The 23449-nt window shown below is 36.5% G+C and overlaps 3 protein-coding genes across 4 annotated transcripts; 1 reads left to right on the plus strand and 2 right to left on the minus strand.

The window, feature by feature from the left end:
* Window positions 1-121: 121 nt before the first annotated feature.
* On the minus strand, window positions 122-4100 carry LOC127947236 (ubiquinone biosynthesis protein COQ9-B, mitochondrial-like). The gene is made up of 9 exons (XM_052544220.1): window positions 3861-4100; window positions 3087-3282; window positions 2364-2499; window positions 2140-2282; window positions 1604-1688; window positions 1381-1485; window positions 1142-1297; window positions 966-1019; window positions 122-448 (listed from the first exon to the last, which is right to left on the minus strand). Exons 1-9 carry the CDS (start codon window positions 3916-3918, stop codon window positions 413-415), a joined length of 969 nt encoding a protein of 322 aa, XP_052400180.1. The 5' UTR covers window positions 3919-4100; the 3' UTR covers window positions 122-412.
* A 175-nt stretch (window positions 4101-4275) lies between these two features.
* On the plus strand, window positions 4276-7447 carry LOC127947237 (anamorsin-like). Of its 2 annotated transcripts, XM_052544221.1 has the most exons (10): window positions 4276-4295; window positions 4423-4528; window positions 4819-4978; window positions 5075-5218; window positions 5307-5386; window positions 5885-6053; window positions 6409-6482; window positions 6565-6683; window positions 6763-6844; window positions 6916-7447. In XM_052544221.1, exons 3-10 carry the CDS (start codon window positions 4822-4824, stop codon window positions 7024-7026), a joined length of 936 nt encoding a protein of 311 aa, XP_052400181.1. In that variant the 5' UTR covers window positions 4276-4295; window positions 4423-4528; window positions 4819-4821; the 3' UTR covers window positions 7027-7447. The 2 variants fall into 2 exon arrangements, with proteins under 2 accessions (XP_052400181.1, XP_052400183.1); XM_052544223.1 differs by lacking the exon at window positions 4276-4295 and having other exon boundaries at window positions 4806-4978.
* Window positions 7439-14020, minus strand: LOC127947235 (protein arginine N-methyltransferase 7). The gene is made up of 17 exons (XM_052544219.1): window positions 13781-14020; window positions 13451-13487; window positions 13042-13191; window positions 12853-12961; window positions 12289-12401; window positions 11981-12210; window positions 11717-11897; window positions 10892-11016; window positions 10639-10774; window positions 10460-10543; window positions 9672-9719; window positions 9496-9585; window positions 9067-9228; window positions 8884-8958; window positions 8614-8774; window positions 8084-8180; window positions 7439-7905 (listed from the first exon to the last, which is right to left on the minus strand). Exons 1-17 carry the CDS (start codon window positions 13879-13881, stop codon window positions 7738-7740), a joined length of 2067 nt encoding a protein of 688 aa, XP_052400179.1. The 5' UTR covers window positions 13882-14020; the 3' UTR covers window positions 7439-7737.
* Between the last annotated feature and the right edge of the window lie 9429 nt (window positions 14021-23449).

Raw genomic sequence — 23449 nt, forward strand, 5'->3', positions numbered from 1 at the left:
TTCACTAAGTTATGGGTACTACTGTAAACTGTAATATTAATATGAGAAATTTATAATATTTTGGAAGAGTTCACTCTACAACAACAACAACAACAACAAAATAACAGATTTAGACACTTCATTAAATAGGCTACCCTTTATTTCTTCTGACACAAACCGTATGAACATAGGACTCTTAAATACAATTTACATTTTTATTCTTTCTTTTTACAAATTCAGCTTATTGGGCTCAGGTTAAGATAAAAGAATCAGGTATGGCACAGCTCACCCATTTAAAAGTGCTAAAAGCGTTATAATCCACCCTGTATCACAACACAAACACTTTCATAGTGATCATTTCAAATGATTGGTTTAGAAGCATGGCCAAGGGTAAAAGATGTGACAAAATGAAGACAGGAGCATCAGAAGTAACTCATCGTCTCTGGTTCATCCCTGTTAGGTTCTTCAGCTGAGTGAGAAGAGAGCTTACTATTATAATTAAATAAAATGAACAAATAATACGTTTAAACATTTTAACATTGGTTTCAGTTTTTTTTAAATGTTCTAAAATTAAACATCAAATGATAGAAAAAAGATTCTGCACACTGTTATGCTCCCTTTACTAAAAAAAGTTAAAAATAGCAACGTTTCTTTCAAATACTTTTGTCAGGCAAGCACTAAAATGAAACATCAAAATATTAAGCTAATTTAAAACATTAAATAAGTATTTCCTAAATTCAAATGGAAAATGATTAATTACAAATATTATTATTAATTTATTATATGATATTTGTTTTATATTAATGCATATCATTATTCAAATCTATAATAATTATTAATATTAAGGATTATTGTACAATTATATAAAAGTACAAATGAAGACTTAAAATATGTGCACAACTTTTTTCATAGAATCACTGAAATACAGTCCATTCATAAAAGGTGACTTGGTATTAGTTAAAAGTTTATGATTTTAGCCTGGTTACCGTAATTGCGGCTCCCATGAGTCCTTGAACCACGGATTCTCCTGTGGCTTGCACCTAGAACAAACATTATCCAGTATATTAGTAATAATACAATTTGGTTATTATATATAAGGAGCAATATATATATATATATATAGAGAGAGAGAGAGAGAGAGAGAGAGAGAGATCGCTTTAACCTGTTTAGCCGTGTTCGCCATGTTAACTACATCATTTATGCGATTGTGGAGGAAGGCCCATGTCTCTTCGAAGTCAGGAGACGAGTCCTGCACCATCACCAGCTCTGTGGTGTTATAGATCCCTGTCAGTGCCGCCCGCCTTGTGTACCAGTTGACCTAATAAACACGCAGAAGAAATACAAATGGATGAGCAGACCAAAGAAAGGAATTTAGCAAGTGGGATTAAAGAAGCCACTCACGTCCTTCGAGCGATCGCCTGCATAGTACCAGATATCATCTACCATCGTGGACAGATGTTTCAGGCTGTCAGGGATGTTGTGGGGTAGTAGCAGGATGCTCATAGCCTGCAAAGCCAGAAGAGACACAACACTGAGGGCATCCATCATTTCTTATCAATTATTGCTTATTAAAAATGGAAAATCTGAAGTTTTGAGAGCGGAGTTTGCATGAGGCAGAGGATACCTGAGCCCATGTGTGAATATAAGGAATCAACATCCGCAGTCTCATCTCCACTGCATCTCTCAGAAACTCAGCTGTTTTCTCTGATCTAATGCATAAAAATAAAAAATAAATCCATGTAGGTTTTAAATACAACAACAAAATATATTATTTATCCACAATATATCAATGCATTATTTGTCCAATAATATAATATAATATAATAAATACGAATCAAGCTAATGTTAATTACAACAATAAAAAAAGTGGATTCAGTTTTTAAACCAGTGATATTATCATTTATCCAAAATAATCAGAAATAATCCACTTGTGAATCCTTGGTGATAAAGTTAAGGCTAAGAAACCCACCACAGTTACCAAACTATGGAAGAAGAGTGGACCAAGATCACACCAGCGCAGTCTGAGAAACTAGTGATGTCCTGCGGCTGCAGATGTGTTTAAGTCATTCAAACCAAGGGCCTCTAAACTGATGGGTGCACTGCTCACAATTGTTTCTCAAGTATATTGGCATATTAAATCATGCATAATATTAAACTCACTCTGCCTGTCCAAGCTGAACCTGGTTATTTTGCTCTGCGAGTGTCTCGGCAAGTTGAGCATTACACTGCCCGACGAAATACAGGGCCAAATCTCCAGCTCCATTGTTGAACATCCCAGTGGAAGCTGATGACAGGCCAAGAGTCTGAATCACAGAGCACATTATTACTGATATATTGTCTAATACCTACATTTAATACTTCTATAACTGTTTTAAGAAACAAACCTCTGCTCCAGCTGCGATGGCCTCCAGAGTCCAGCCGTGCTGTGGAACGAACTCTAGAGCCGCGGTAAAGATGCGAGCTTGGAGCTGTTCTTCTGTCTCATAGTCTTCACCATGTTCACAACTCTGATCTTGAAAACTTGACAAACGAAGCGGACAAGTTTAGATTAAATGGCTGCAAGGTTGATGAATTTAAAGGGATGGTTCACCTGAAAATGAAAATTAGCCCATGACTTACTCACTCTCAAGCCATCATATGTGTATATGAATGTATTATTTCAGACAAAATGTAATCGGAGTTATATAAAAAAAAAAAATGTCCTGGCTGTCCCAAGCTTTATAATGGCAGTGAATGGTGGTCTAGATTTTGAAGCCCAAAAAATTGCATCCAGCCATTCATCATAAAAAGTACTCCACAAGGCAGTGTAATGGGCTAATAAAGGCCATCTGAAATTAAGGGATGCATTTGTGTAAGATATATATATATATATATATATTATATATATTTATTTATTTATTTATTTTTTTTTTTTTTTTAATTTTTTTTTTTAATTTTACAAACTGATCTGTATCTTCCACTAACTGTAGTACATGTATTCACAAGAGTAGAATAAGCTCCGATGAGAAGTGGAGCGGAAACACAGAGGAGAGAGTAATTTTCAGTTTTTGGTGAACTATCCGTTTAACTCTTGCATTTCATCAGGTCTGGAGAACTGGGGCTCGAACCTGGTGTTCGTCTGGGCATCTTCTGGAGATTCTCCATGCGCTGAAGAGGATGAGCTTTCTCTAGATGTGTGAACCTCATGGTTGGACGGAGGAGGCACAGATGTGGGACTTTTAGAGTCATTGGTCAGTTGTAACATGCGGGCACGATGGAATCCCCGTCTCACGTTGCTGCACTGGGGACCGAGTGTGCCTTGAACTGCAACAGTAATGGGGCAGTCAATATAATTACCATGCAACAAAATGCTCCATCCATAATTAGATAATAAAAAATGTTGTGTCAAGTATTGCAATGCAACAATAAAAAGTTTTGCACATTGAGATTTTGGTTTTACTTCTCATATAATGGGTCAGACTCAATTGAGTGATAGTGAAACAATCACAAACAAAGAGTTGATTCAAAGTTAAGCTTGCGTTTATTCATTACTTTGCAATGGACAGAATATCCACTTCAAACATAAAGCTGAGCTTTCTATAGAGCAACTGAAATCAACCAGCACGTTTCAAGTCAAACATTTTTCCTTGCCATCAGGCTGAACCGCACAATTCTCAAATGTTATTGATTTTTAATATGCACTTTCTGTTTGCAAGTGCAATCCTGCCCTTCATGGTCACCTTCTATAGTGGCCAGCTGACTTACATTTGGAAGCAGGCAGAACTATTTACAAGATACGAAAGCCTTCGGCAGGTGTCGCGTGTGACTAGTCAACGTTTTAAACACAAATACTGTGGACTGAAATGCTAACGCCAGACTCCCTATCACGTTCCCTCGCTTACCGCTGCCGAGACCCCGCAAGACCCTTCCAGCTCTCAGTGCTTTAATCAGCGCCGCCATATCAAGAAACTACAGCGGGAGCATAACGAATGTTATGATGTTATCACCCAATGAAAATAATCGCTTCTCTACTAGGAGGCGCTTGGTGTCCCAGTAAACCAAATTCGCCGTTGAGCCGCGGTCAAAATCTCACTATGTTCATCGCAGTTTTGTAATTTGTATAATATAGAGCACAATAATTTAAATGTAGCCATTTAAATGAATTAGAATCTTATATAAATTATATATCCTCCTCAACAATCTTTGAGAATGTAGTACATAAAGCGCCTTGGTAGATAATCAGAAACGGAGGCGATTGGCAAATTGTAATCAGCGCGGAGAAAAGTAACATGTACCACATGTCTACCGTACGTGCTGTTACTGTAACGGCGATCAGGGTAGCTGAATTATGACTCTATTAAATTATATTTTTAATTTTTTTAGCAAATTGATAATAGACTTTAAATATGAACAACGATTTTTGATGGCCATTATGTTGATAGCCATTCTATGCTTTTATTCCAGAAACAGCAAATGTCATCATTTCAGCGCGACGCCTACATGCATCATCCTGCGACATTGTAGCTGCGACCACCGGTGTTGGAAAAACATCATTTGACACGCTAAACAGGTTGAACAGCTATTTATTTTTTTCTAAAAAAACAACAACAACAACAACAACAAACATCCATTATTATTGAGGGTTTTTCTGATTTTTGGTTAAACTGAATGGCATGTTACTAGAGCTCTTTCGTTACATTGTGTTGATATCTATCTCTGACACGCGATGTTGTGTGTTAACGTTGTGCTGCACCGTAATTATGATGCAGCAGATTTTTACTGTAAATGGTCATTTGTAATGTTTAGTGTAGAAAAGAGTCAAATCATGCATTTGATTCTTATATTAGCACATATCCGCAGGTGATGGCAGACCTTGGGCTGAAGGACGAGGACAGGGTGCTGCTGATGTGGACTCAGCCATCATGTCCCACTGCACTGAAGGAGTTTGCTGAAAGCATTGGCACTGCTGTTGGTAACCAGAGCCTGGTGTCTTTGGAGAACATGGAGAGACTACAATTGTGTAAGTACAGAGGTATATTAGTTTAATACTTCCAAGTCTTGGTCCAAGTTAAAGAATTAAAAAAATAATTCACCCCCCAAAATCTGTCTGTTTTAGCTTCTCATGCAGCTTCTGGTTATGACTGGGTTCTCTCTGGCCTGCTGACCGACAGCTCACCAATCCACAGTTCAGAAATGCTGGCCGAGATCGCCAGAGTGATGAAACCTGGTGGCAAACTTGTGCTAGAAGAGCCGGTGACGGGTATCTGACTCAGAACGGCGCGGTCTCTGCAACATTCTCTAGGGAAAATAATCAGTGCTAACAGTTCACATTATAACATTTTTCTTAGGTTCTGAGGATAATAGTGTGAGAACCGCTGGAAAACTAGTGTCAGCTCTCAAACTGTCTGGATTAGTATCTGTCACTGAGGTCGGTATTCAGTTATTATTACTTTTTTTTAAAGTTGATTCAGTGTAGGACTGGGTGATATTGAATATATATATATATATATATTATTTGAAATTAATATTTATGTGTATTATTATAATACAATTTTTAATAATACTGATAATTTATCATTTTAATCCTTTTTAAAAATCATTATTCTTTTACAATTATTCCACATATAACTTTTATTATTAATATAGTATTTATAATAAAATAGAATAATTATTGTTGTTGTTGTAGTTAATAGTTTTTTTTTTTTTATAATTTAACAATCTGTAACTGTAATAATAATCAACAGAAGTTCACATTGACAAATTGTTTAATTATTTTTTGAAACTGTATTATTATTTCACTGGTGTCTATTATGTTTATTATTGTAATGAAAATATAATTGTAATATTTTGAATTTCAAAAAGACTGAAAAAGAAAACGCTTGGCATAATCACCAATGACTGATGATGCAAACGAAACTTTTCACAGGTAAAGACGGAGTCAGTGAGCCCAGAAGCAGCCGCAGCTCTGCGAGAACGCACAGGGTTCCAGGGAGACACACTTTTAAGGCTGCGATTGTCCGCATCGAAACCTAACTTTGAGGTCGGATCCTCAACGCAACTGAAACTTTCCTTTGGCAAGAAAACCACTACAACAGGTCTGTGGTATTTAAGCACTGACAAATTAAACCTAACTTATGTTAACAAGTTTTCATCTCACAGTTCTGAACTTTCCCCCCACAATTCTAAGTTTACTGTATATTGCGTCATATCACTTTTAACTAAAGAGACACAAAAATTACTTTTATGATTCTGTACGAGATGTAAACTCACAATAATGAGAAAAAGTCAAATGTGAGATTTTGTAACTCACGAGTTATTAACTTCCAGTTTCCCTAATTGTGAGATAATAAAAACATTTTTTATGTCCAAAACAATCTTTCATACATGTTGACACATCGAATAAAAATGGACAGATCAATAAGTCCTCCACACAACACTTGTTTTCTGCAGAGAAGCCAGCTCTCGATCCGAGCACCGCACAAAAGTGGACTCTATCAGTCAATGAAATGGATGACGATGATGTGGTATGTAAAGAATGGCTTTGGCATCGGTCAATCTTGTGCCTTTTGTGTATCACCCACCACATTGTTCTGCTCCACTCTCTAGGATTTGGTCGATTCGGATGCACTTTTAGATGCTGAAGATCTGAAAAAGCCCGAACCTTCCTCCCTCAAGGCTTACTGTGGAGACGACTCCAAAAAGAAAAAGAAGGCCTGCAAAAATTGGTGATTACCTTAAAAAACCCCAAATGTAATTCATAAACAATGTATCCATCTGACTAACGCCAGTGTTCTTGTTCTGTAGCACTTGTGGCCTTGCTGAAGAACTGGAAAAGGAGAGTAAAGCCACTCAGAAAGCCAGCCAGCCCAAATCAGCCTGTGGAAGTGTATGTATTCCTATGATAAAATTATTAATGTCTTTGTATAAATTGACAGCTGATATATTTTTCCTCTTTAGTGTTATCTGGGTGATGCCTTCCGATGTGCCAGCTGTCCATATTTAGGCATGCCTGCCTTAAAACCTGGGGAGAAGGTTCTGCTGGCCAACGCTGACATAGCTGATACATAGACATTCACTTTTGAGACATTAATACATTCCGTTATCATTCTGCAACATTTGGGCCAACTGGGACACAGTTCACAGTGTCATCTGACAACTGAATACACTAGATACCCGTATAATAAATACATGAAAAAAACTGAAAAGGTTACACACTGTTTGGTGGTAAATGTTTATTTTCCATCAGTTTTCTTTTCTGTCTTTTGTCAGATAGCGTCCAGAGATATCACTGAAATGTTCAAATGATATGAATAATTATCTGCTTTATATGATCTCATTTTAAGTGTATATGAAATGAATCTGCAATTTGAGTGTAATTTGTTTTATTTTGAAAATCCAAACCAGTTGCTCATGTATTTTGCCTTCTGTATAAAATAAGATTATTTTAAGCCAAAATCAAATGGTTAATAAAATTGGAAACTTTTGACATGGACTTTTTTTTAATACTGCAAGACATTTTATATCACTACTTAAAACAGCATCTTGAGACTTGCATAGCACCATACAGTTCTATAGTATAGTATGCAATCAGAATATAAATTCATAGCTCTGACCGGATGAGTTTAAATGCACATCTGATTATTTCGATAAGTTACTTAAGCTACTTACAGAGAGGAGAAAACCAGTTACAAGCTCATGTAAGAAGTTCACAGTCACTGAAACTCTTTGGATAAGCATTGTCTTGGGAAAAAATGTAAACCAGTGATGGCCTAGTTTAGTTCAGTCTTGTAAAGGTTCAGTGACAGAGAAGTTCATTTTAATATCACCAGTATGAGGTTCAAAGGTTAAATTATAGGAAAGATCTTCCCTTCCATCTCCAGAAGTTTCCCTGGCGGATCTGAAGAAAAACACTCCTTGTTTCCGGTGTGGGTTCCATTCACAAGCTCCCTGTGAAATGAGAGAAGCCAATTACAGTGAAGAGGTCAAGAGAGTGATACATTACAATCTTATCTGAATTTCAACTTTTTTTTTGTCTTTTTTTCTTTTTTTTTTTTTTAATAAAGACTGACATTTCAGCCGAATGCAGATATTGTTTGTACAATAAACGATCATTTTTAGCAAATACCTCTTCGCTGACTGGTTTGGTAAGGCCCATGCTTACATCGATGTCCTCAGTCAGCTGATACTCCATCCAGAGAGCGACACCATGACAGTGTCCTCTCCTGAAACATCAAATTAGTTTCACACCACAGAAAAAAATGCTATATATATATATATATATATATATATATATATATATATATATATAAAACATTTATATTGTAATAGTAGTAGTACACAATATTCAGAATATTACTGTTTTTACTATATTTTTGATCAGAAAAATCCAGCTCTGTTGAACCTTAGAGACCTGACCCAAACTTTTGAACATTATTTTAATATAGTTTATATTAATTATTAATTTCTATCTTAGAATTTTAAAATGCATGCTAAATCAGAAATTGAATTTTTATAACTGTTATCAATGAATTCATACATGTTAAAAAATAATAATATCATAATTCTATTATAAATGTCATTATAAATATTTTATAATTTAGTATAATATTGTATTATGTTTAAAGCAATATAATAATTATAATATGTTCATATTACCCAGTGAATGCCACAGTTCCATCACTGTTAACTGGCTGTTCAGGAACGCATTGCGTAAAGTCAAATGTCAGAACTGGACGTGGTTTTGTCAGAGCACGACATGGGTATTCCCACAGTGGATGCGGCTCTGCCTCCAAGGATTCACGGTAATCCAAAGATCGCTGTGGGTGGAGTTCATCACAAAAGCATCTTAATCAACTGCATTTAAATTTCACACAACTTGCTTATTCATAACAGAAGTTCAGACCAAAACCTGTAACCGGCTCTCACCTGAATCATCTCATCCATTGGACTGACATCAAAGCCCTCACAAGTACCGCAAGCAGCTCGGATTCGCCACAGATCCTGATTCAGGATTCACAAATGTATTATACAGAAGTCAGTCAGTCTGGAAATATATATTACAGAATACCGTATATATCCAACAACTATTATCCAAAATAAATCATTTACTTGAAATTCAACAGCGACTATGTAAAGCGTGGCAGCACGGGGCAGGATGGTGGCACTGGGATGGAGCAGCTGCGCCACAGCGGTGCGGCAATACCAGAAAAACAGAGAGTGCCACGGCAGAAGACTGGTGCTAAAGTACGGCTCTGCCATCAATACTGAAATCTGAAGGGTGAAAAATATAAGATCACTAGATATGTACAAGTACACTAGATATACAGAACCGGTTAAAAGTCTCTCATTGATAACATTTCCTATTTTGATCCATGTTGAAAACAGTTGCACTGCTTAATAATTTTGTGTATTAATTAAATAAACTTTTGAATGAGGCTGTATTTAAATTGCTGTTATAGTAATTTCAGATTTTGCAGAGTCTTTGAAACTCTACAAATGCTTGTACAGTACATATATATAGGGCATCTTAGTTCGTACCCGATTTCCTTCTAGATCAGCTAATGAGAGCTGCTCAGGTCGTACTCCCAGCAGCTGGACTCCATGCTTCAGTGAGTTAGTGTGCAGCACCTGTGAGCAGGAGATAAAACTTTTCATTACCAACTAATCCTGTCTGAACTCATGTAGGTAATTCTTTTTTAGATACAAAATCTCACTTGTTCGATCAATTGTTTCGCCATTCCAGAGCTTTCCAAACTGAACACCTGAAAAGATAAAAAGAAAGATTCATATACATTATGTTATGTTCTGTTCCAAAACCTAGTGAGGTGCCTACCTAGACAGTTTTTTACTTAACTGTATTGCCTCCTAGGATACCTAATTTTAGCTACAGCTACAAGGTAACGCAACATTTATCCTTCACTGAAAAAAATTAATCAAAGACGTTATGCATTATAAGGTAAGAATAATGTCAGTTATTCATTCAATACTTAAAAGTATTGATATAAATAGTTCTGTTTAACTCAAAACAGATAATTTACCCGATAATGCAATGCAGTGTAGTGCACAGGCTGCTTATAATTTACTTAAAAATTATGACTTTCTTGCTAAAAATGGTTCATTTTAATTCAAAACCGATTTTTTTAACCAATACTGCATTGTTAGCTTAGCAACAGGCTAACATCAAACTCTACTGAAGTCAACTACAAGTTGTGTGGTGCATAGAGTTGCTTATAATTTACTTAAAATCTCTAATTTACTCCAGAAAAATAGTTGAGTTTAGCTCAAAGCAGATTATTTACCCAATATTGCATTATTAGCTTAGCAGCATGCTAACATCAAACACTACTGAAATCAAGACATCTAATGCATAGAGTTGCTTATAATTTACTTAAAAGTTTCCATGAAGCTTAGGATGCTGCCTTAGAAGGCAGCTGTCTGTGTAGGGAGAAGGGAGCTTGCTAATTTGTGAACCTACTGACTTGAAAAAAAAATGCATTCTCACCTTTTTAGACCCAAGTAGATGAGCAAAAATGGGTAATAGGCTCCCGTCACTGACAGACAAACACACACTGTCTGGTTTCAGAATCTGCAAGCAGACATGACACACACTCAGATTTGAGCCATTGCCAGTCAACAGAAAGCAGCGATTCAAGCTCACATGTAAATCAACAGTTAACTTACACTGCGTAATGCATTCACATAACTCTCAGTCCTCTGTTCGTCATTCAGTTCCCCGAAGCGAGGCCTTGTCCAGACCAGGTGAGCCTGACAGGTGCAACACGGCCGAAACTTTGCCACTTTGACATCATTTTGTTCACTATAATACAGATTGTGAAAAATATCATATTGTCTTCCTCAAAGACTGTTTATGTTCTGTCTTGGTTAAAGTTGAGAATTTGTCAGCATGGCTAAACACTGCTCAAAATCAGATTACCTGTGTGTAAGGCTGTACCAGAGACTGTAGTCATCATGGGAGACGATTAAATTCAGCTCTTCTCCTTCTGACACATTCTCCTCTGCAGACAGGAAGTAGACACTCTGCATCCAGTGATCCCTCCACTGCACAGCACATGATGAAATATAATCAAACATATTATACATCAAGCCAAAGAAAGTTTATTGTCATAAAGGGTTCATATTAGATTAGATTATTCATCTTCCAAAGACATTCAGCCTAAAATTGTTTATTTATTGTTCATTAATACTTACATTTTTTTAATTATTATACTGCATAAAATTAAACCCTTTTTTAGGAACATTTTTTGTTTTGCATTGTGACACTATTAAAATAAATGATGTCAAGAAAGAATATTAATATTCATGAACCCTTTGTATTGCTAAAAATATATATATATTTTTACATAAATATTTTTTGATAAATGTAATAAATTATTTAAATATTATTGAAGAGTATTTAGAAATCTTTACATTATTCTTATTATATATGCCCAATTTTGTGTATTACAGAAATAGATCTCATAAGAATTATTAATGACAATAATGAGAAGTACAAACAATATTCAACACAATTCAAAAACAAAATTAACATTTACAGATTTGGATGGTGTGTTTTCATTTTCATTAAAATAATTTTAATAATGGGACTAAATATAAGCTAACTTTCTTCTTTTTTACTTTGAATTGTTTTTGGGATGATAGATTACTTATTTACTATTATTTACTTATTACGTATTATATTATTTATTACATATTTTTGATATTCCTATGTGAATATTAATGGCGAAGCACCAGTACATACAGGGTAAGTATGAGGATCCGAGTAGTTCCAACTGGGGGCCATAGTGCACACAATGTTGCCATCGGGGTCCATGTCGATGTCCCACCAGGATAAGACCACCTGTGCTCTCCCACTGGTCTGGGCCTTGAACTGTGCCATGTAGGACTGAGCAGCGCTGCTAACCGGTTTGCTGAAATCCACCCTAGAGTGAAAGAGTAGATGAGCTACAAAGAAAAAAATGACCCCGTTTTAATCTAGACAGCTAAATTACATCCAGACTTGTACCTGAACATGGTGCAGATGGGCCCGAGGGGAGTGAAAGACTCTGGTGGCACCTGGCTAAGCTGGATATCACAGACAGAAGGCGCTCCTGCACACTTCACCACAGCAGGAGGGGGCAGCAGTTTGCTCCCATCCACCTCTATGGGTTGGAGCTGTGACCATTTCCACAGCATATCTGACTCCACCAGCTGGGCATAGACTGTGGCACGATGTGGCACAGCTTCACAATCTGCCTGTGCCAGCGAGAGCAACTCCGTTAAACACTTAAACAATACAGCAAAAGTTCAACTGCAATTTACAACTGTGTGTACCTGGACGAGGTGCATGTGTGCATGTTCATAGCTGGGCAAAGCTCCTTCACCGATCAGCTCTGTGTCAAACAGCTCTGTGACAAGGATGTTAGCTCGTTCTTCCATGTCTCCATCTACACATACAAATACATGTATATTTGCAAGAATGCAATACAAGCTGATACAGTTGATGGTTTTCATTAATATATTTACAATATGGCACAAATTCAAGTTGATTTTCTCTATCTATCTATCTATCTATCTATCTATATATATATATATATATATATATATATATATATATATATATATATATATAAAACACACATATATGTATAATAAAATTATTAATATATAAAATATTAAATTAAATAGAATTGTAAAATATTATATATATAATAGACACAGTAGGTAGTTATACAGTATATTATCATATATTTTAATATGGGTCGAAAGCTGTACTGACCAATCAACATTCAGGACTGTAATTATCAGCTGTATAATTATTACTATATTAAAGCACTGCATTGAACCCATCTGATTTACCTGGATAATAATTAATAAGCATATTGGTGGTTGTCTTACCTGGTCCAACGGTAACCTCCGTGGAGTGTTTGTTGATGACCTTGATTTTATCTGAGAAGCCGTTCCTCTCCACGATGCACGTGGCAGCCTGTGCCATGGGTTTAAACACCTGTATGGGATTCATATATTTGTCTTCATTCAAATGTTTTCTTATTACTCAAAATTCCATACATGAGCATTAGTGAGCACCTCTATGGCATAGCAATAATCGGCTCCAGCCGTCACAGCCATCATAGAGAGCAAACCCGTCCCGGTGCCGATGTCCAGGACCACCACCCGTTCACCGCGAGCCTTTACTCTGCTCACCGCTGCTCGAATGCCTTGGTAGTATTTCTCATTCTTAAGTACATAAGGCATAGAGATCAACGATTAGCAACATATTAGCTACTGTGTTTAAAACTGGGTGATTATCAGTCCATATGCTTTGGAAAATATGACAACTAATCTTAAAAGGATAGTTCACCCAAGAATTGAACATTCTATCATCATTTATTCATTTTGATTTTCTTTTTTACATAAAACCTAAATAACTTATTTTGCAAACTGTCCTTCATCATAGGAGATATCGTGTATTAATGTGTCCAACAACAATACTTACTCTGTCTTTATCATGGAGCATATCGGCATAGCAGGACCTGGGAAAGACACAGCAACTATTATCAGGATATTCCCAGATAATTTACCCTCTGTCCCATAGCAGGAGATCACACGACTAGAATTAATTAAATGATTAAATTTTATTGATAATCTAACTTAGCACTTTAAAACAGGTTCCATGTGTAAAGAGTATTTGCAAATACAAGTATTTTCACCGCGTCACTGACTAATTTAAATTTTTGAAAACAATATCATTGATAACTCCTACAAAACCAAGCAAAGATAACTTGTTGAAGGCGCATGGTGATGTGACATGAGATGGTTTACACACCTCGCAATCTCCTGATGGTAATCATACTCCTCGCTTTCCTCAACCCAGTCCAGCGCTCCGGTTGTTGGATTTGCACGACCGCAAAATGTCTTCATTGTCATTTCAGTTATTAGTAAACAAATATACTGATGAATGTATATTGTATTACAATTCCTAGATCGTTCACAAATAGATTAATCCAACATGATCTCACCGGGCGCAGCCATGTTTTTTCCGTAAAGTCACGCCCCTAAGATCACGTGACAACTGAAGGCCGCTTCCCATCAGCCTTTACCAAAATTACTTACAGTTTGTGTGTTATGCGCTCTTTTTCTGTCTATGGTTATGCGTTGTGTTGATAACACATAAACAAGTCGAAGTTAGGATGTTAATTTAAGGTACGTGCTTAACTTGTCCTTGTCTTTGAAATGTTGGGCCACTTTTGAAGGTAGGGGCAATATTTTGTGTTGTTGAACATTATTTAGCTCTCACTTACAGTGTCTGGTTCCTTCCTCGTGGATTTGTGTAAAGATTGTGAAACATATCATAGTTCTTCTATACAAATTGTAAAGCTATTATTTGTATATTCATTTTCATGGTATTTTATAAAAGCCTGAATATTTGACTCTTGGTGTGTAATTTATAATATAAGAATATTGTTGTGTCTATGTACTTGTCGGGAGATGGCGCTGTAGTCAACATGTTGATACCTATAAGAGGTGTGGACTAAGAATGGAAGTCGTTGCAACTGCTGCCCAATCATGTAAATATCTGGCACTGTTGTATTGCTTGTGGGTTTGAATAAACCTTGAAGAAGTGAGAAACTGTCTTGTCTTTATGATTACTTGGACTTGGACTTGGACTTAACAAATATCAATAATTCCTTGATATATAATTTATTTTTTAAATTATTATTATTCGTAACTTTTGTAGCCTGTATTATTTCATGCAGAGATCCATTGTATTTTCATGTATTTACATTGTTGATTGTTAGTGTAAAACCATTGCATTTATTGTTAATATATGAATTGATGAATCAGTATATATATACACACACACACACACACACACAATATAATGGGTAAAGGTGGGTAGTGGTGCCTCCAGAAAATCTAGTACTGACTTCTGCACGTCTTTGGTTACGTCCCCTCTTACATCCAACAGGACAGAGACATGCTCCTCACTGAAAAGACACATCTGTAAGTCTCTTGGCATAGATTAATATCTATATTAGACATGAATTTAGAATATGTAGATATGCTGGGTATGCTTGGTTTGAAATCTCACCTTATATCAGGGTACTTGGTTACGAATTCGAAAATCTCCAGTATTAGCATGTTTGGGTCTTTCAAATTGATTATGTCAGCCAGTGCAAGTATCAAAGCTGTGGGATTCACCTCACCTATGGTCCCATTAATCTCCTTTAAATGTAAAAATGTCATTAAATGAATGAAATACTAAGGCCACAAATGTATACAGACTTGTGTTATTTCTAGAGGTCTGCTACCTGCAAGCCTGATAAGAGCCAATAAATTGCCAGTTTTGTGCAAATTCAGGTCAGTTTCTTCATGAATAGCTTTGCTTTAGTTTTGCAATTAATGAGTAGGTTATTATTCATTTCTGTTTTACTTTGAATTTAACTCATTTTAAGCATTTATGTTTCTGTCCAAGCTGAATCTGTGCATCTGGGTGTACTTGACAGGAGACTCCCCCCAAAAATGTATGTAAATAAGCTTTCACCAAGCCTTGAAGGAGGTACCTCAGCTGCTGAGCATCCTGTGTCATTCGCTGGTTCAATTGGTTTCGTTCATCATTATTTCTGAAGACCACTCTCTTTTGCATCAGTGTTGTATTTCGTTTGGCAATGTCAGCGCGGATCCAGCAGTAAAAGTCTTTTGAATTCATAATTCTTAAGCCATCTATTCAAAGACTATTTAAGTTGGTTTCCCCACGAATTTGCAATGCATTTTCACAGTAATTGCGACCACACGGATCTAAATAATAAATACTTTTTCTCCCACAGATACCTACTTTCTTCATAAAGTGAAAAGGCTGCCTTTATGTTGACATTAAATGTAAATAATTTATTCATGATTGTATTTACATTTTATTTTCTGCGAAAGAAAACAGCATTTGTTGCCCAGTGGGCATGGGTGTGTTCTGTCCCAATGTTGACCTCCGCTTCTCCAGAAACACCTGATCTAGTGCTTCTTCATGCTCCACTATTCATACAGCTTACACAAAAAATGTGGGGCTCTCACAAGCAAGTGTCAAACCACTCCCCACCACTGCCCAGAGGTCCTTGGCAAGGGCATCCATCAAGCGTCCAACACCTGAGAAATAATTCAGCACTAAATCCTCATGCTCAGAGATGAACCCCATCTCTGACGATCCCCGGGGTCCCTGAAGCTGTTGCAATACCTCATGCTGCCAGTGTTCTGGTTCCAATTACCTCCGAGACTCCACTAGTCTCTCTGTCTCTAGCACTATACTCCGCACTGACATGAAAGAGATGACACAGCACATGATAACACAACTGAACATATTTATCTTGCATTACTTTAACAAACCTCAGCACTTAAGTGGGTAATAGACAGGGCCGTCTCTAGTGGGGTGAAAAGTGGTGATGATTATAGGGGCCCTCGGCCGAGGGGGGGCCCCCCAGTGATCTCAACCGACTGACTGATGACAGCCTAAAAGACACTGAGGACAGCAATGCTGAACCGAGCTCTCCTTCGCGTCCTCCTGCACCTGAACGAACAAATACAAATCACAGTTTAAACATGCAAACAGAAAAAGATGTGAAAGAGCCCACTTCAGCACCTGGTGTTCTGGTGTTAAGGGTGCATGCTGAGAGATGCATCTCAAAACGTTTCAACACCGAATTTGCCCTTTTTGCTCTTGTACCGTTATACAAAATTATGTCAAAATACCCGTGTTGGAGAGTGTCCTCGAAAAAACTGTTGGTTATGTTTTAAGTGAAAGTAAACAGTGGAGAAATAAATCGGATGAGTATCATTATAATGGACGCACTGTCACTTAAAGTGACCACCCCTAATTTACTTCCTGTCTGACATTCCTGACCTGGGATGTCTTCCTGCTTCTCCTCAGATCTCCCAGACGTTGATGGACAAATGTACACTTAATGATATTTTTGGGAGTTGAATTAAGTATAAAATGTTATTGTTTGATCGAATCGACGGCAAGTTTCAGAGGTTTTCAGTTGCGTGCATAATAGGAATCTTATTTGTAAATTGTGGCTTAAGTGTATGTGAAAAAATGTCTTTCTTTAAAAAGAACAATTCACAATGTCAAATGCACTTCCGAGTGCCTCAGAGCAAACGCTTCACATTCCAGCATTTTAAAATATGTGCTGTGGCCAGGGTTTGGGTGGTAGCCATGGCTAGGAAACATTAAAACATAGGTAGTGTTTGTTTCCAAATTCTCATTACATTACAAACATATTTCACTTTCAGTTCTTTTATATCTCTAGATTGTCTTAAATGACGTAATAACTTTATTCACTGCTAACTATGTTGGTTCCTATGAACAAACCTCTGCTTTTCACTAAAGCCTGGGCTTTTATTGGCCCATTTAAAGTCGGGGAACACATCTGACTGCCAACAGCAAGCGTTGCCATATTTTAATGTCATTGAAGGGTGTTAGAATGAGCAGATTAGATGGGGGCCCCTAATTATTTTGGCTTTAGTTCTGGATTAACCCTCTGTTCTGTCGACTTCAATTCACACTCACCGTTTGATGAAATGTGAACTGACATAAATTCCGCGGCTCACTTTCAATCCTATTATGCAGTTAAATCACCTCAGTTCGAGCCCAAGCAAGAGACTCTGGCGGGTCCCCCGAAGCCCTGACAGCTCCTCCCCGAAACACAGGGACCCACGCTACCTCCTCACAGACCCACGCTACATTCTTAACCCCACATGAATAGGGCCTATTCAGTGTGGTAACGCTCAAACACAACCTAAATATTGTTTTTATGAGCAGCAAATAGGTGTCACCTCCAAAATAATACTCGTTTCTGGAATTCCCATCGTTCTTGGTCTTTTTGAGGGAGGAATAGCGCATTACAATGACCGGGCTTGTGTTGTTGACCACATTTGGAACAAGAGGAACACAAGAAACCGGCATAAAATTGAAAACGTTTAAATAATGCATAGCGTTAATTCGCCTCAGGTTGCGGAACACAATCAATTTGAAAACGACATGACGTTCAGCTTTTTTCTCAAGTGAAACGCGTTGTTTTGAAAGCGCGCGAGAGAGCATTTTAGCGCCTTCAGCCAATTTAAATCTTAATATTTATTTGGCTAAATGAGAAGTGTTTTAAAATCTCATTTAAAACATATCTGCCAACTTTGTACAGATTTTAGCTTTATATCTATGCTTGTTTTAGTGCCTACTCTCAACAACAAAATATTTCATCATGAATATGAAGAACTTATATCAGGATAACGACATCTAACCTTAACAAAATATTTAGCTTATTTCTTTAAGCTATATCTACCGTTAGCAATTCGTTTTCCATGACGTTTGTTTGTTTATTTATAGCACTTTATTAAACTCTTTGAACTTATCTGAATATTACAAACAATTAAAAATTATGGATATATCACAGAAAGTGTGTTTTTTCTTCTTCTTCCAAAATAAGCCTGGAATTAAATTTAAAACTCCCATCCCCATCAAATCTTAAAAACAATAAACCTTTTGTAGCCTACTTAGTGCTCAAAATTGAAACCCTACGCACGGCACGTTCAGTGTTGTATTTCGTTTGGCCTCCAGCAGAGGGCAGCGCGGATCCAGCAGTGAAAGTCTTTTGAATTCATAATTCTTTGGCCATCTATTCAAAGACTAATTAAGTTGGTTTCCCCATGAATTTGCAATGCATTTTCACAGTAATTACGACCACACGGATCTAAATAATAAATAGTTTTTTTCTCACACAGATAGCTACTTTCTTCATTAAGTGAAAAGGCTGCCTTTATGTTGACATTAAATGTAAATCATTTATTCATTATTTTATTTACATTTTATTTTACAGCTTTTGTTGACTGACTTTTTTAAAGGATACTTTAAATATGGCTAAATGTCCTGTAAATTGTATCAATCAAACATGGGCCACTTGATTTTAACAGTCATAAACTTAATTTACTGTATCTTTATAATAGAATGTTTTCATTCTCTGAAAAAGAGGCTTATTACGGTTTTGTTTTTAGTGTATGGTCTTGTTGTAATACTTTATTTGAAATGTTATTTTTTTGTACAATGCATTTCAATGGCATACAATTAAAATATTCAAGATTGTTTGTACTGTTTAAATAACTTTGGTGAAATTTGATTTCTCATGTATATATATATATATATATATATATATATATATATATATATATATATATATATATATATATATATATATATATATATATATATAATATTCCTTTCACTAAATATTTGTAAATTTGCTTTTAAAATTAAGAGTGTGATTTTAGATACCCTTCAAGAAAGATGTGTCTGATTGGTGAGCTGCTCAGTAATTTGCCTGAACTTTCCAATCAAATGTTGGACTATTTCTTCTGTCAGGTGAAGGAAATTGCAGTACAGTTTCTGCAGTACATGCTGTTTTATTGTTTTAAAGTTGATTGGCTCTCAGGATATTCATGATCCAGACATTTGAGAATTTGACTCTGGATGTGGGATTTAAAAAAAAAAAAAAGAAAGAAAAAAAAAAGTTTAGTTTCCTTTTTTGGTCAGATAGTTCTAGGTAGACTTGTTAAGTTAATATTTTCTCTGCAAACCCAGCTGCCTTTACAATTGCTCATAAAACTGTTGTGAGTTTCACTTTGTTACACATAAAACTTGTGAGTTTCAACATTCCACTTTGAGTAATGTTTTGCTGAATATTACATAATGTTCTTTAGTTGTTCTCTTCATATTTAGGCCTTTTGTCCTTTTTAAGCAAGTCCAGTGATTTTCCCAGGAGTAAGAAAGAGAGCATTGAAATCTCCAAATTGGTATGGACCTCACCAACTCGCCAAAGCCTCTTTGGCAAATCTCTGTTTGATTTGACACTCCTGTTTGCCGTTGCAAAATCTTTCTTTTGTTGCGTCTGGATAAGCTTAATGACTTCTTTAACTCCGAAGTGAGAGAAAGCAGGGCAGTATCTGATGGATACTTTCACAGAGCAACTGTTCTTATCAGTACTGGAGTAGAATCGAGACTTCTTTGCATCTGGATGTGAAAACATGACATCTATGCAATTGAATTTATCTTAGTGAAGGTTTCCAAGTAAGCTGTGTTCAGAGGCGAGAAAAATGGAAAGAAAAGTAGGAAAACAAGTACAGAGTACACAGTGTGGACCCACCACAGCACAATTCAGGGAAGCAAACATAACCACGAATGCCTGTATTAAAGGATCAATCAGGGTCTGAATGGAACGGCATTAACTGGGCTCCTAATTCTGGTTTACTAACACCTGTAATAACTATCAAACAAGTGGTAATCTCATAAGCCCCCACATCATTTACATATTCTTCATTAGCTTGTTCGAACCTGAAGGATGCACTTTCTCTCTGTTGGCGGTCTCAGCTCCTGCAATCTGACTGCTTGGGTGGTTCGGTGGCTAAGTGACCCGTCTGAATGTGATATGTATATCTATGTAAGGGATTATCTGTATTAGCATCACGCATTTACTGACGTAGCCATATTCTTAACATGGCACTGGATAATTGCAATGGGAGGAGAAAACAGCTGATCCATTAGATTATTCTGTTTGCTTAGCACATGGATGGCTCCATTCCTCAGTTTTACCACTAGGGAACATTCTTGTGCAAAGGGTTTGTGTGTGTACGTGTGTGCAAGGACTTTTTAATGCTCAGTAAACCTAAGCAGATTCCGTTACAAAGCAAATGCCTTGAAGTCTTAGCATGGCTCACACATAGTATCGGGAGTTAGACCAAATACTGTGGATTTTTCAAGGGACTCTTGAGAGAATGACCCGATAAGACCACACAATCTGTGCCCTACAAGAGAGAGATCTTTGAAACCTTGAAAAGCCCCATTCTTGCACTGATAATGCTGTGCTTTCGAAGCCCGCCATCAAATGTGCCGAAAACTACTTCAAAGAAAATTGAAATGTAACAAATTCTGTCAGAGTAGAAAAGGATTATTGTAAAGCTCTAAATAGAGTTCGGTTTGCCTGCATTGTGTTTTTTCTTTCTTTCTTTTTTGCCTTGGTTGGTTGGTTTTCTTAAACAGCTGACCGAACATCTACTGGAATTCCGATCGGCACAAACCATATAATATAATAACAATTTAAATGTCTTAATTAGTTTAATTCTATTTCATATAAGGCCAATATATTATATATAATGTTTACTCTAGAAGCAGAGGAATAAGGAACAAAATATGGCAAAATATGGCAAATGTATATTGTTTATAATATGTATTTAAATTGAGTTGTATTTCTTATTATTCAAATATGAATGTACAGAAATAATTTCATATCGATTTTATATTATGTGCAATATACTGAATATTATATAACAATGTAATATTATAACAATCTATTTAAATACAAAATATATAGATATAATATGTTTACATATTAAATATTCTAATGTGGAAACATTTTATATATAAAAACTGCACTAATTAAAAAGAAAGAAAGGTTGTTGGTGCTTACTTCTAAATCGTAGTATTTTCTAAATGTGCTTTTTTAAAAACATTACTCCAAATCATACCAGGTGAAATAGTTCCCAGAAACCAAAGCAGTGATTAACTAGTCTTCCTGACTAGTCGGTGCTGCTCACTTGTGGTTTTTTTGGTCCCAATATCTGCATTGTTTTGATCTCTTCATCTCAAGACCCCTGGATTGTGGCCCACTTTACCCGTCCGGGTCTTTCTCTCGAGTCATAGGGATGGATGACTGGGGCTTCTGGTCCTGACAGGGGGCAGCTCAACCAGTGAAGAATGGTCCAGGCAGCTGGTGTGACTAAGCCATGCCTTGTAAGGATAGGGCGGAGTGGCGTAGACTGTTAAGGCATGGAGGGAGGTGAGGCGGATGGGGAGGGGGATACCATCAGGCTCTCCACAGAAAACAGTGTCTTTACATCGCACCAACTGTTCACATTTTCAACGGCGACCCCCTTTTTTTCTTCTTCCTGCCAGAGCTTTGTTAACACAACAGTTTACTAAGCAATGGTGAGACATGTGGTTAATAACATGCAGAGGGTGCCATCAAAGACCTATGAGGTCCATATGGAGCACACCAAGCATCCGTATTGTCCTCCTGTCATTACGCTACTTAACAGGCCCTAACTGCATTAGATCACTAGAAAATAACAGCACATGCTGAACCTGATGCTTCTGTCACTGAAATGCTAGAATAGCAACCAAATGCTTTTTACTTTGACAAATCGTTGTGTTATTTTTGGACATTGCAAGTGTCTATATTTGCTCATTTGTTTAGCGTCAAAATGGCTAAACATGAGGCTGTGATCTGTTAAATGTATAGTTGGCCTAACAATGAAAACTGTTGGCATCCCTTTAGGCATAACACCCCACAAAAGCCGAAATTGTATTTACTAAGTCGACATCAGACTTCATCTTAGCTAAGATTTGCCCATTTGTTGAATGTCAAAATTGCTGAAAATAATGCCATGATCTCTTAAAGGGATGAAATGGTGAAGATTCTGTCATTATTATTGAACAGTAAAATTCATCCAACATTGGACCCCATGGACTTTTATTGTACAGACAATAAATAAATAAATACAAACAAAAAAGTTTGGTGTTTGATAAACAGGTGTGTTTTAAAAGTATTTTATAAAGTATTCAAATAAAATGTAAAAATGTATTTTATATATATATATATATATATATATATATATATATATATATATATATATATATACATTACTATTTTTTTTTAAATGTAAAATACTTACTGAAAAGAGTCACAGTAAGCACAGTAATATTGTATCAATATTGTAACAACAAGCAAAATGTAAAATATGCTATAAAGTTAACGAATCAAAAACAGGCATTTATCCTTTCGCTTATGATGAAGTATTATCCATTACATAACAGAAAATGAACCATTTGAAACACTATCTGCGCACTCCGTTCGCCAACCAATTATATGACTAGTGACATAATGTGACTTTAACTAGATCATCTTTTCCTTATTCACACAGTAAGAGACCCTAGGGAGCTGACAATAGATCCTTTGAGTGAGGAAAAGAGGTCTGCACTGGCCAAAGGTTAAACAGGGCTTTTAGCTGGTGATAAATCACTATTAAATGAGTCCTGCATTGCCGCACATTGTCGTTACTCACTTTCAAACCCATTACCTTCTGGTTGTAAAGCTGACACAGCTAATGAACTGACTGCTTTGAACTGGGGCCAAAATATTGACTGGTTGCTTGGGGCAGATGTCTCAAGTCAAGCGACTAGTAAATGTACATTTGATTAAGAAAGACTCTTCAGGTTTTTGGGGGTGGAGATATTGTGAGGGGGTGAGGCTGCTTGGATAGAAGGGGGTTAGTCTACACTTAATGAAAACACTTGAGGAAGTTCATATTAAAACAATTGGGCTGACTGAATCGGGCTGATGAAAGAGTGTAAGGCATTACTCCCATCCTCTTAGCTCTTCTGGTGCTGATGCTGGTTTTGACT

This window comes from Carassius gibelio, chromosome A25 (assembly GCF_023724105.1).
Source record: "Carassius gibelio isolate Cgi1373 ecotype wild population from Czech Republic chromosome A25, carGib1.2-hapl.c, whole genome shotgun sequence".
Classification (NCBI taxonomy): Eukaryota; Metazoa; Chordata; class Actinopteri; order Cypriniformes; family Cyprinidae; genus Carassius; species Carassius gibelio.

Coding starts and splice junctions, on each gene's coding strand:
- LOC127947237 (XM_052544221.1), top strand. CDS start 4,822: ATGGCAGACCTTGGGCTGAAGGACGAGGACAGGGTGCTGCTGATGTGG. Junction 5,387..5,884: donor GATTAGTATCTGTCACTGAG/GTCGGTATTCAG, acceptor AACTTTTCACAG/GTAAAGACGGAGTCAGTGAG. Junction 6,054..6,408: donor CAAGAAAACCACTACAACAG/GTCTGTGGTATT, acceptor TGTTTTCTGCAG/AGAAGCCAGCTCTCGATCCG.
- LOC127947235 (XM_052544219.1), bottom strand. CDS start 13,881: ATGACAATGAAGACATTTTGCGGTCGTGCAAATCCAACAACCGGAGCG. Junction 9,586..9,671: donor CGAAACAATTGATCGAACAA/GTGAGATTTTGT, acceptor TCCTGCTCACAG/GTGCTGCACACTAACTCACT. Junction 8,959..9,066: donor TAGTCGCTGTTGAATTTCAA/GTAAATGATTTA, acceptor ATCCTGAATCAG/GATCTGTGGCGAATCCGAGC.
- LOC127947236 (XM_052544220.1), bottom strand. CDS start 3,918: ATGGCGGCGCTGATTAAAGCACTGAGAGCTGGAAGGGTCTTGCGGGGT. Junction 1,486..1,603: donor ATATTCACACATGGGCTCAG/GTATCCTCTGCC, acceptor CTGGCTTTGCAG/GCTATGAGCATCCTGCTACT. Junction 449..965: donor TCATGGGAGCCGCAATTACG/GTAACCAGGCTA, acceptor CTTCTCACTCAG/CTGAAGAACCTAACAGGGAT.